The sequence below is a fragment of the Labrus mixtus genome, chromosome 3, assembly GCF_963584025.1.
Source record: "Labrus mixtus chromosome 3, fLabMix1.1, whole genome shotgun sequence".
NCBI lineage: Eukaryota > Metazoa > Chordata > Actinopteri > Labriformes > Labridae > Labrus > Labrus mixtus.
Window position 1 is genome coordinate 2,353,834 of NC_083614.1, and position 13,620 is coordinate 2,367,453.

Consider the following 13,620-nt stretch of genomic DNA (forward strand, 5'->3'; position numbering starts at 1 on the left):
TTTAAAGAGCATTATCATACAGAGGTCTAATAACAATCCACTGAATGCACTTCATACTTGTTTTATCTACCTCTGTTTTTAACTGAATTTAATCATATTTAAATTTTTTAGACATATAACACTTAAAAATAATTAACATTAATAAAGGGATCACAAAATATATGAACCATTCATCAAAATTTGTCATAAATCATCAACAACAAGGGCTCATGAAAGGAGTCTCCAGATCATCAAGAAGTCCTTTAAAAACATCCAAGGAAACCAGCTCCCGAAGATTTACCGCTTCCAAGGAGAGGGATTCAGTACAGGCTTTAGGGATAGTTACAAGGTATAAATCCTGGGAGTGAAGATGGAAGCTTCCAGTACTTTTTTGAATGTAACTCCGTAGGTAAGATGGAAACAGTGCGAGAATACCCTTATAAATAAAAAAAAAGCCAGTGGTTTAGTCTACGGGCATATTTTTGTTTGTGGCTGAGTGTGATTAATGTAATTTACCTTTTTGTTTCAGTGAAGCAATTTCGTTTGCTATGTGAAATGACAATAAAGGCATTTTACATAGGTACACTTGCAGTTCCACTCCGCACCAGAAGGGTGCGGTGAGCAGTATCTGTGTGTTTGCAATGACGTCACACATCAGGGCCGAGGGAGATAATTCATGTTCCGTTTCCAGGGCGATTCAGTTGGCGGGTGAAAAGCGCCAAATCAAAACTGACGAGGAGTGAAAGTTCAGAATCGGAAGGATTGGTTTGGATAAAGCCGACGCCTCTCAGGATTCTCACTTTAGTTTGATTTATGACTTTATTACCCGAGAAAGTGTGTTAAAGCATCATGGAGGAACTCTTCAGCAAAGTGCTACAGGTGTACGTGAGGTGCAGGGACAGTGAAGAAAGGTAAGACACCTGACGGGAGCTTACTCTGTTTATACAAATGACCAAGTTATATAAACATGGAGCAGGGCGAAGAGATTTTAATCATGTGATTAGTTCTTTAATAGCTTTCCCTACTAACTTTATGAGAGTGTACGTTATAATGATTCCTCTGTTTATTTAAATGAGTCAGCTGATCTGAAACATGCTTGAATCAGCAAGTTCTTCAAATTGAGCAGAAAGAGGAGCATGTCTTATTTTCACAGTCCCTTCTACTAGCCTGGTGTTGCTGCATATTTAGACAAATAAAGGCAGATATCAATTATTGCTTCTATCGATCATGCAGGTTGGAAAACTGTAGAAAGTCTGTCTTTCAAAGCAAGATCAAATAAGTGATTTAAGATAATTTAATTTGTTTATCCATATTCTCATCATTGTGACAATGGTTGTAAATGGTATACCGCTGTTCTACTCTTCTGACTACTTAAAGCACTCTGTCAGGTCACACCTACACATTCACATACTGATGGTAGAGGCTGCTGAGTAAAGAGTCCATCAGTATTAACTCATCCATTCATACACATTCACACAGTGATGGTAGAGGCTGCTGAGTAAAGAGTCCATCAGTATTAACTCATCCATTCATACACATTCACACACTGATGGTAGAGGCTGCTGAGTAAAGAGTCCATCAGTATTAACTCATCCATTCATACACATTCATACACTGATGGTAGAGGCTGCTGAGTAAAGAGTCCATCAGTATTAACTCATCCATTCATACACCACCACTGAAGCAGCGGGAGCAATTAGGGGTTGAGTGTCTTGCCCAAGGACACATCGGACATGTTGCCCAGCTGGGGATCGAACCCTCGACCTTCCGGTTGAGAGACGACGACCAACTGCCACTGTAACCAAAGTGTTGAGAGATGAAAAAAACATTTGTTTTCATCATTTCAACTTTTAATTTTCTTTGGATTGATCCGCAGACCGATCATCACTAAATACACCAGAGCCTCTAACTGAGCCCGTTTTCATTTGTCGAAACATGAAGCAACACCAGGCTAGTAAAGGGACCAGGCCTTAAAGAAATGGGCTGTTTGGGTACATTTAGAGTAAATTATAATTGGGCTACAGTTTGAAAGGAATGTACCTTGAATGTATATTATTATTTTTGTCTGTATGGGCATATTAAAGGAAGAATGTGCGACATGATCCACATAAATAAATAATAGATCCAGTCTATCCTGTGTAAATGTGTCTCTGAGTCATGACTGTCTACAATGAGTGAGAAGCTCGAGTCCTGCTGGCTGTGTTGTTGTCAGAGTCGTATTTACATGGACGGGACGGCCGGCTCCTCCCCTTGTGTATAAAAGCTGTTTTAGCTACGAGCTAACTAAAGAGAGCTAACATTAGCATGCTAACACAACAATGTGAAGCTATGAGCTAACTAAAGAGCGCTAACATTAGCATGCTAACACAACAATGTGAAGCTACGAGCTAACTAAAGAGCACTAACATTAGCATGCTAACTCAACAATGCAGGACACAGCTAATGTGAAGCTATGAGCTAACTAAAGAGCACTAACATTAGCATGCTAACTCAACAATGCAGGACACAGCTAATGTGAAGCTATGAGCTAACTAAAGAGCACTAACATTAGCATGCTAACACAACAATGCAGGACACAGCTAATGTGAAGCTATGAGCTAACTAAAGAGCACTAACATTAGCATGCTAACACAACAATGCAGGACACAGCTAATGTGAAGCTATGAGCTAACTAAAGAGCACTAACATTAGCATGCTAACACAACAATGCAGGACACAGGTGATTGCAGCTCGAGCCAAGAACATTTTTGTCCTCCGCTTGTTCTTTATGGTGTTTAAATATGGTGCGTTCTTATTGATAACTCCTTCATGTGAACGTGAGTGGAGGGGGGTTGGAGGTGTGTCTCTGGAGGAGAGCGGAGGCTTCAGTATGGAGGAGGTGTGGCCAAACAGCAGTTTGTTTTGGTTTCATGCTGGTGCTCAAGGGCGACATCTACTGGATGAAAAAGTTGCACATTCTTCCTTTAACCAATGTGTGAGGTCAGATTGTCAGCTGCATGTTTTTAAACCATTTAATTTGACAGGCGAACAAATATCAGAGTCACCATTGAGCTTCAGCAGACAACGAGTCCGGTACACAAAAGGGTGAGTAACACTTCAAAGCCGCCACTATTCGTCTCTCCCCCACTCCCCCCTCTCTTATTTTACATTAAAGTCTTTTTAATGAGTTTATTTGTTTTTAAAGAAAATTATATTTGTTCCTCCTAACTGGTTTTTGCTTTTTATTATTTATTAGGACCTTCTAGTAAAACTCACCGATGATAAAGACCCTTACTTTCTCTTTAACCTTTTTGTGTCAGAAGAAGATTTTCAAAGGTAAGCGCTGGTCCATTAAATCATTAATATCAATCAGACAGTCATTGAATGTGGGAAGTCAGAAACATGCTCTCTTGAACTTTGAATGAGTTTTCTTTTTGTGTTAACTTCCTGCAGTCTGAAAGTCCAGCAGGGCCTCCTGATAGACTTTGCATCATTTCCTCAGAAGTTTATTGACCTGCTAAATCTCTGCTCTGCTGAACAAGAGTCAGACAACCCAAGGTAGGAAGAACTCTTTCATTACAAAAACACTGAGATCATTTGATTTTTGGATAAATGTTGATTGGTTGCAAATTCCTGAAAGAACATTGCCTGCATGCAGTTGCTTACAGGAGCAGTATGTAATTCTGACCCCTAGTGTTTAAAATGGGTACTGCAGTCTAAATTCTAAACATTGTAGAGAGCTGCCCCCCCCCCCCTCTCTAGAGTGGATGCTCACACAGGTTACCATGTGGTGGACTCTGAAGCTTCAGTGTTTATCCAGCTCTGCATGGGTCTGTAAACCTTTCTGTGTTCTAACCTCTCTCCATTTTTCAAAATCATCTCCAATATTGATCCTAGTTTGAGCACGTTTCTGCTCGTGGAGCTTATTAGAAACATGCAGAGACTTTTTAGGTCGGGTACAATCACTTCTATCTGAACCACTTCTCTTGACCGCTTCCATCGCTGCAACACCTGTTGACCTGATAACTGCTCTCATATCTGGTAAACCGAGGGGCGTCCAAAACGGCCGTGTGGGGGGTGTCTTAAAAGCGCCTACCTTCTCTGGTCCAAACAAATCCAGAGCATTCAGGAGCAGAATCTAAAGTTAGAAGGAGGACATACTGGCTGCTGCATTGTTGTCAGAGAAGACAGCTCTTCAACATAGCATGTTTCCTTAATGTCTGATCAGATAGTAAGATACCTTTATCATTTCACTCACTACACATCTCATTGATTGATCCTTTAAATCAGCTGATGTGTTGAGAAGTCACAACACTAGCGACATCTTCATCTTGTATTGTGCTCCGATAAAACCATACAAAGCAACAATGACTCTACAATGTCTTCTTCTACAGGTTTCTTCTGCAGTTATCATGTCAGTCTCCGGTGCTCGAAGGTCCCGCCAACTTCAGTGTTGTAGAAACGAATGCATTCAAACACCTGAACCACTTGTTTTTACGGCTTGCCCAAGGCTCTGACAAAGATGTTAAAGACTACCTGGCAGTGTGTCTCTCCTCTCTGAAGGTTGGCTTACTCATCATAATTCTTAGGAATCACAGGGTCTGGCCTTGACTTGTGCTGTCACCTTAGGTTCTGTTCATGTATGCCACATGTTTGTTTCAGACGGAGAAGCAGGCACTTGAGATGAAGCTCAAGAAGACTGAAGACGACCTGTCCAGGCAACTGAGTTATGCACAACAGGTGTTGTTTTTTTAAAATCAGTTTGTTGGTGTTTAGAGCTTGATTTTTATCATGTTCACATCCAGTGGTAGAGTCGGTCGCCTCTCAACTAGAAGGTCAGGGGTTCGATCCCCAGCTCCTGCAGCTACATGTCCGATGTGTCCTTGGGAAAGACACTTAACCCTGAAATGCTCCCGCTGCTTCATCAGCGGCATATAACTGTGTATGAATGGATGAGTTAATACTGATGGACTCTACCATCAGTGTGTTTGAGTTATCAGAAGACTAGAATAGAAATATACAAGCTCCATCTACCATTTATCAGAAAGCTTTGATTGCTGGACATACAGGACCAATGAGAAGCCTAGTCAAACATCTCCAGCACAATATTATAATTAAGACTGACCACTTTGAGGATGGTAGAGATCTGCCTCGTTGTACAGTTGCAGCTGGGTCTTCTTTGCATATCAATCAAAGTAACTAAACGGTAATACATTATAATCCTCAATCTGCAGCTTTAAAATCATATCTTGCCTTAAGCTAGCTGCAGAGGTTTGAGTCTTTTCTCATTAGGAGAACAGTAAATGAAAAACATCGACTAGTTTCCCCCTGAGCCCACAGTTTACACACACACACGCGCGCACACACACACAGACACAGACACAGACACACACACACACACGCGCGCACACACACAGACACAGACACACACACAGACAAACAAGATCAAAAGATTGATGAAAAACAAGCAAAGAAACAGAAGCTGTAAAATAAAGCCCTGTGTAAATCTGTCTCCATATCCAAGGCTGACCTCGACCAAAGATAAATCCTTAGCTGTCTGGACTTGAGCTTGTATATTTATTTTCTAGTCTTCTGACTACTCAAAGCTCTTTTACACTGCAGGTCACACCTACACATTCACACACTGATGGTAGAGGCTGCTGAGTAAAGAGTCCATCAGTATTAACTCATCCATTCATACACATTCACACACTGATGGTAGAGGCTGCTGAGTAAAGAGTCCATCAGTATTAACTCATCCATTCATACACATTCACACACTGATGGTAGAGACTGCTGAGTAAAGAGTCCATCAGTATTAACTCATCCATTCATATACATTCACACACTGATGGTAGAGGCTGCTGAGTAAAGAGACCATCAGTATTAACTCATCCATTCATACACATTCACACACTGATGGTAGAGGCTGCTGTGTAAAGAGTCCATCAGTATTAACTCATCCATTCATACACATTCACACACTGATGGTAGAGACTGCTGAGTAAAGACTCCATCAGTATTAACTCATCCATTCATACACATTCGCACACTGATGGTAGAGGCTGCTGTGTAAAGAATCAGAAATAACTAATCCATTCATACACATTCATCTCTCCCCCTATCCCTTTTCAAGCCCGGTGCAGTCTAGGCCTGTGAAGACTGTTTCGTCATGAGCCGGGGATCCGGCCGAAGATTTCTGCCTTTTAATAAGACAGTTTTTTCTTACCACTGTAACTTTTGCTGCTTTGCTAAAGTGCTCATGATGGATAGGCCGGATCTTTGTAACATAGCAATGAGTAAGGTCTTTTACCTGCTTTTTGTAAAGTGTCTCGAGATAACACTTGTTATGAGTTGACGCTATACAAATAAAAATTGATTAATTGATTCATACGCAGAAGACAAAGCAGTAGGAGCAACTTGGGGTTCAGTGTCTTGCCCAAGGACACATCGGACATGTTACTGCAGGAGCTGGGGATCGAACCCCTGACCTTCCAGTTGAGAGACGACGACTCTACCACTGAGTCAATCCGCTTTAAGCAAATTCACAAATGAAATGACAAGTTAAAAAACTGAAGTGAGTGTTCAATTTGAGGTGAAAAAGAAGCAATGCTTATCTGAACATGTGTGTGTGACTTGTAGACCCTGACTGAGAAGACTAAAGAGTTGGACAAGCTGCGCTCAGAGTGGACGAGTCAGAGCAGCGGTCTGTCCAGCCGTCACACGCAGGAGCTGCAGTCAGAAAGGGAGAAAGCTCAGGAGGTGAGAATATTGACAAAGTGTTTCCACGTTCTGTTTGTCCACAGCAGAGACTCTTTATGTTGTTCTGTGAAGAGGTGGACTACACTGAAGGGGTTAATGATGATGGTTCATAGGTGGGTCTTTGTGGTCTTTCAGTTACAGAGCCGGCTCCAGCAGCAGACAGAGCAGCTCCGTCACGAGCTAGAGAGTGCTCATAAGCAGAGCAGCCAGCAGCTTCACGGCAAACTGACGGAGCTGGAGACATCGTGCAGAGAGCTGACGGAGAGGAAATACAAGAATGAGTCTGTCATTCGAGATCTGAAGATAAAACTAGTGGGGGCAGAAGAGGTACGTGAACTGGAGTTTTAAACCTCCTCTGACTGATCTTTAAGTCTCAGGGTATTGACTCTCCAGATGTTAAATGTGTCACTATGTTCAAAGACTACACTTATAGAGCTTTCACACAGTGCAGAGAACTCCTGAAAACCTCCTGATATTCAGAGTCTGAGCGTCATGTGATCACACAACCAGCTGAATGAATCTCTCTCCACCTGGAGTTTCTCCTCCAGTCTCCTCGTATTTATTCTGCAGAAAGTCAGAGTGAGCTGATGTGAGAATGCAGCAGGATATAATCAGGAGAATTCACCTGGAGCCAGTGGGGGGGGGGGGGGGGGGGGTGACCTTTATTCCCTGTGATCGCTGCACCACCATAGACTGTCTGCACGCCACCTCTACCATCTCCGTGCTCTAATGAACCTGCTGCTGCATGTTTCCTGTTCTCCAGTATGTTCTTCTCCACTCTTTAGTTCACATTGAGATTCTCTTCAACTACACGCAGCATTGATACAAACACACATATTCTCATTATAGAGTCATATAGAGGACTCTGATGCTTTGTCCACTACTTCCACGTTGTTTTTTTATGTCACATCTTACCTCGGGAGAGGAGGGATAGTCTCTCGCTGTGAGGTTCATGTGTGAACAGCCAGGTCAGGAGAATCTCCGGAGCAGTCCTCCTGAAATGATCTAGATATTTGGAGTGCTGATGTGAAAACGGCTTCAGACTGCCTGCTGTGAGATGCTGAGTGTGTAGTTTATGTGATGCTGAGTGTGTAGTTTAAGTGCTGGCTTTTTGAGCACAGTAGCCTGATGTGACCTAAGACAGTGATTACAAAGCGTTTAGAGTGAACTGAAACAATAAAATGTGTGACGATCAGCAGAGTCCTGGAAGTGGCTTTAAATCTCTTCACATAGATGAGTTAAGTTACAGATTTAGTTTCTGAGATTCAGCTGATGAATCTGTGTATCCTTTACTTCCTCTGACTGACCTGAGGACTCTTATTATCTGTTTCCATAACATCTGAATCTGTGGCCCTCGCTGACCTCTGATTGAGTCAGGGAAAGATGCACTCACTAAAAGAAGGATGATTGATGATGACATGTGTTATTCTTGACCTCTCATGTGTTCAGGAGTGCCAGCGCTCAAAGCAGCAGGTACTGTCTCTCAGGAGGGAGAACGGCACGCTGGACACCGAGGTCCATGAGAAGGAGCGTTTGGTGAGCCAGCTGCAGATGAGAGTGGCAGTCCTCGAACAAGAGGTCAAAGATAAGGAGCAACTCATGCGTCGCACCAAAGAGGTGCTCGATGCCACTCAGCAGCAGAAGGTGAGAGCTGCAGCTGAGTCATCATCAGGAGAGAGAAGAACAGGACTTTTAAGAGAACAATGCAAAACAATATATCAAAAGACACAAAGTAAACTCCATATAAATAATAACAGGTTAAATATAAGGATTCATTGGGCTGTGTTGCATAATATATACATATCATTAATAACATTAATATCTCTAGAAGAAATGTGTATTTTAAGGTTAATTTGACCATGAAGAGACGGTCATTAAAAAACGTTGAAGAGATGTAGGATGTTAACCTCCATGGAATACAATGATGATAAGCTACAATCATTCAGGACTTACTAAAGTGGAAGTAGGAGAGACTTTCCTTATGTCCATACGTTAGTTATTGTTGTGCTGTGTTGGACTCAAAAGCCACCAGGGTGCATCTTGGTCCCCATTGTCTCTGAGGGAGGGGCGCAGATACACATGCAAAAATCACATCTTGGGGATTGTGTGGAGTTGGGCCTGTTTTTTCACTTTAAAAATGAACTGCTCTCTAACATACCAACTATATATATATATATAAACATATATGTATCTGCCTGGCTTGACTTCATAATACCATAGAGCATGCATGTGTTGTATTACATTGTTATGTACAGAGGTAACCATGCTCAGGCCCGGTTAGTCCTGGAGTGTGAGTGCAGACCAGAGGGGGAATGGGGAGGGGGGATGATCATGGTTAAGCATGGTACGGGACAACTTAGAGTGCGAGGGATATGATTCAAATGAAAAGAACAAGCTCCGAGAATAACGCTGAATAATGAATCTCACTGCAGCTTCATGCAGTCTCACTGTTTAATTCAGTCTCTAACTGTATATTTGGCGATCTTGTTTATTTTCTAGGAATCAATGGAAGAAAATGCAGAAAGTAAAGAACATCAGATTAGAAAACTTGAAGCCACGGTGAAGTCGTTGTCGGAGGAGCTGATCAAGGTAAGTAAAGCTGCGTGCATGAAGTATCTGCTGGTAACCAGGAAGTGACGTGTATACATGTGTTACAGGTTTACAGCCTGAAGGGACGCATCAGGCCCAAGATCCATCTTCACTCAAATTCAAATCATAAATGAGTCGAGCAAACTAGACTTCAATGACTTCCCTGACACTGGAAAAGGGGGAGAATATGTCCTCTTTAAGGTCATCCTTCCTCAAGTGGCCATGCAGTCCAGTTCCACTTGAACCCATCTTGCCTGCACATGGGTCGGTGTTTTCCCCATTACATCTTCCAGGGATCCCCTGAGTGCTTGCTGTTGACTTCCTGTAGCAGTTATCGATCCTCTCACCTTTTTTCTGGGTGCAGTAATTATTAGGTACAGCCCCCGACAAACAAGATGGGGAAGATGGTGCATCCTGTTGAAGCTGAAACCTAAAGTATGAGCAGTGTGTATGAGTGTAAAGCTGTCTTATGTTGTATCAGCGTCTCTTGTTTCGGTCCAGGCTAACGGGATCATTAAGAAGCTGCAGGGTGAGGTTCGATGCCTGGTTGGAAAACTAAAAATCAAAAACACAGTGACTGTGTCCCAGGAGAAGGTCCTCCAGGAAACGTCAGAAAAACTTCAAAACATTGAAAGAAATCTACAATGTGCTCAGCAGCAGCTCACGACCAAGGACAAGCAGGTATGTGTTTATTTAATGTGTGTGTGTGTGTGTGTGTGTGTGTGTGTGTGTGTGTGTGTGTGTGTGTGTGTGTGTGTGTGTGTGTGTGTGTGTGTGTGTGTGTGTGTGTGTGTGTGTGTGTGTGTGTGTGTGTGTGTGTGTGTGTGTGTGTGTGTGTGTGTGTGTGTGTGTGTGTGTGTGTGTGTGTGTGTGTGTGTGTGTGTGTGTGTGTGTGTGTGTGTGTGTGTGTGTGTGTGTGTGTGTGTGTGTGTGTGTGTGTGTGTGTGTGTGTGTGTGTGTGTGTGTGTGTGTGTGTGTGTGTGACAGCGGAGCCTGGCAACGAACAAGTTTTATAAACCCTGGCGATTGAACTCCTGTAGTGTCTTGAACGTCTGCTTCTGATATAGCCTTATTTAAAAAAAAAACCTGTCAGTGTGTACAATTGTAGTTGTTGAGAGGGGTTGGCTTTTTAAATTTCGCACATCGACCTGAGCCCTACCACTGCATGGATTAGCCTGACTGTAACTGAACCAAAGAAAATACCCTGGCGCCGCCACTGATCGTGCACGACCTGCTGACCTGAATTGATATAAACTGGATGACAATTCAACAACATCTTTTCTCTTACAGGTTTCTAAATTAAAGGAGCAGTTGGAGACGACAGTTCAGAAGCTAAATGAAAGCAAAGAGGTGTTAAAAACCAACGAGAATGGTGAGGAGGTTTGAAACGGACCGATGTTATATATGATGATGGGGGGGGGGGCAAGGGGCTTCTATATAGGTATAGATATGTTTGTGTTTGTCTGAAATGATTGTTTCACAAAATAGTTCAGTTCAATGACAAACCAAAATCTTTAGACATTTAAAGGAAGAGTGTGCAACTTTTTCATCCAGTAGATGTCGCCCTTGAGCACCAGCAAGAAACCAAAACAAACTGTCCTCCAGAGACACACCTCCAACCCCTCTCCCATAGCGTTCAAAGGAGATATGAATTCCAACGCACCATAATTAAACACCATTAAAATGTCCTTTGCTCGAGCTGCAGTCACCTGTAGCGTCTGCCATCAGAGTATAATGTGTTTGGATGGATGATATTGGAGGTCGTAAGATAACAAAGTCAACTTCCTGTTCATGTACAGACCGTTTACTCGTGACCTCTGTCCAACCAGAGAACACTTAAATAATTCCTAACAGCGATCCACATTCCTTTGAGAAACATTTCATGATTAGTTGGATGTTTAAAGTGTGTTTTATTTTTACACTATGAACCTCAATTCTACCTTTTTTTTCTCATTGCAGTCATAAATTGGTTAAATAAGCAGCTTAACGAGAAACAGCTGACCCGAAAGCTCATGACTCCTGAATCTTCAGAGAATCCGTCGGTTTTGTCCTCGACAAAAGGACTGAAGGTAGGAGACGCCCCCTCGGCGATGCTGATATCAATAATAGACTTTATCCTTTCTATTCATACACTTTAGTAAACAGCAGCTGTACTGTAAGAGCCCATATTCTGCCCTTTTTGGGGTTTGTATATTTAATCTATGTACCTACTAAAGTATGTTCACAATAGCTAAAGTTATAAAAAAGTGTCTGTTTTCATGTTCTGCCGCTCCATGCACCGGCTCTCTTCTGACTCTCTCTCTAAGGCTCTGAAGTGCCCACGTTCAGAGTCCCCACGTGTGCCAAGTCTGCTCTGATTGGTCGGCCGGTTGGCTCTGCCGTAATTGGTCAGTCTCTCAGCACGGTTCTCGGAAATGTCCCGCCCCTTTTACCATATTGGGAATGCAGCCACTGGCTCCGTCCGAGGGGAGCATAAACATTAGCACCTTAGCACTACTGTGCTACCGCAGGCTACGGCATATCGTGGGCGTGCTACAGAAGTTAACGGGCGTGCAACATGAGCTGCTGGGCTTGCCACAACGAGCCAATGGGCTTAGATCAGTGATCTCACACTGACAATGACGTCAGACTGACACATTTTTATCGAGGGGGGCTAGAACCGAGCGTTACATGCAGCTAATGCTACAGCTAACAGGAGGACGTAGGAGAAGCCATGTTTACGCGGACTTTTGCACATAGATGTGCCTAAACATGCACAGGAAACATGGAAAACACACTAAAGGGCATATAAAACCAGAAAAAGCATAATATGACCCCTTTAATACCTCACATGATTTAATAAGTTGTAAATAATTATGTGTTTCTTATGAATTTGGGCTTTTCATTCTCTGTAGTCTGTTTAGAATTTGCCGGCTATTTCGGCTGTGGCCACTTGGGCAGCAGTGTCTCATTTGGAAGAGTCGGTCTTCTCCCAACCGGAAGGTCTCCCAGCCGGCTGCTTCGTCTGCAGTGTGTGAGTGTGTATGAATGGATGAGTTAATACTGATGGACTCTTTACTCAGCAGCCTCTACCATCAGTGTGTGAATGTGTGTGAATGGATGAGTTAATACTGATGGACTCTTTACTCAGCAGCCTCTACCATCAGTGTGTGAATGTGTATGAATGGATGAGTTAATACTGATGGACTCTTTACTCAGCAGCCTCTACCATCAGTGTGTGAATGTGTATGAATGGATGAGTTAATACTGATGGACTCTTTACTCAGCAGCCTCTACCATCAGTGTGTGAATGTGTAGGTGTGATCTGCGGTATAAAAGTGATTCAGACGACTAGAATAGAATGAGACAAGCTCAAGTCCATGTACCGGTAGGTCCTAAAGCCTGCATGTTTGTATCTTTGCAGGCGCAGTTTTATCCTCATTCGGGGAAACCTGCTGTGTTTTCTGTCGACGTCTCTCCTGCTGATCAGAGACCTGTACAGCCAGCCAACAGACACACGTGAGTTTACTTTTTACTGTGATTATTCAGAGGAGAGGAACAGATAATTTTTCCTGATTGTGGTCCTGAAGCTCTTGTGAACTCTTCTTGTCTTCAGTGTAGACTCTGCTGGTCTGGATTCAAAGTACTTTGAGAGGAGAGAAGATAGCATTCCCATCTATGGACTGCCTTCTAATCTTCACAGAGGTAAGAAACAGACTCATAGTTCTTAAGCAGCTCTACTAAGGCTTGTAAAATGTTTGTTTTATGACACGAGGCACATCTCTCTTTTAAGAAAACAAGATTCTTTAGAAAGCTGGCTGAAACATTGCCTGAAGGAGAAGAAGATGTGAACGAGGTTTCGATATAAATTCTTTGTTTCCTCTTTTCAGAGATCCCTCAGCGAACAAAGCCGGCCGTAGCGTCTGCTTACTTCTCAGCATGAATCGGCGGCGTCTACATTTAATGACCACGACAGAATGATATTCATTCCAGCTCCGGGTGCTGCGTTAAATAAACTTGTTTTTAACTACAAATTGTCAAATTTAATTTATGTTTTTATGTCCACTAACCTGTCCTCTCTGATTAAGTGCATACTGTTAAAGCTTTGTTATGATGAAGGTTTGAATGTCATTTAATAGAATTTATCATTTTTTCTCATCCAGTAAAATCAGTTTCTGTGATTATTTTGTGTTCTTGTATTCTTTCAGTAAAACTGTGAATTCTTAATAATAAACCACTTTCTGCCATCGACTGCTGTTTAATTTATATGATCAGAGCCATTATCAAAGATTCAACACAGTGCTGGAGTGAGGACCACGCTCACCAACACCA

General features: G+C 42.5%; 1 protein-coding gene across 2 annotated transcripts; it reads left to right on the forward strand.

Annotated features, from left to right (window-relative positions):
• Window positions 1–643: 643 nt before the first annotated feature.
• On the forward strand, window positions 644–13,539 carry sass6 (SAS-6 centriolar assembly protein). 2 transcript variants are annotated; one of them, XM_061028409.1, is made up of 16 exons: window positions 644–890; window positions 3,003–3,063; window positions 3,215–3,294; window positions 3,412–3,516; window positions 4,353–4,521; window positions 4,621–4,698; window positions 6,601–6,720; window positions 6,862–7,047; window positions 8,170–8,364; window positions 9,220–9,309; window positions 9,811–9,990; window positions 10,600–10,681; window positions 11,269–11,378; window positions 12,713–12,807; window positions 12,905–12,993; window positions 13,179–13,539. In XM_061028409.1, the coding sequence occupies exons 1-16, from the start codon at window positions 829–831 to the stop codon at window positions 13,229–13,231; spliced, it is 1,755 nt and encodes a 584-aa protein (XP_060884392.1). In that variant the 5' UTR covers window positions 644–828; the 3' UTR covers window positions 13,232–13,539. The 2 variants fall into 2 exon arrangements, with proteins under 2 accessions (XP_060884392.1, XP_060884384.1); XM_061028401.1 differs by having other exon boundaries at window positions 647–890; window positions 6,856–7,047.
• The last annotated feature ends 81 nt before the right edge of the window (window positions 13,540–13,620 follow it).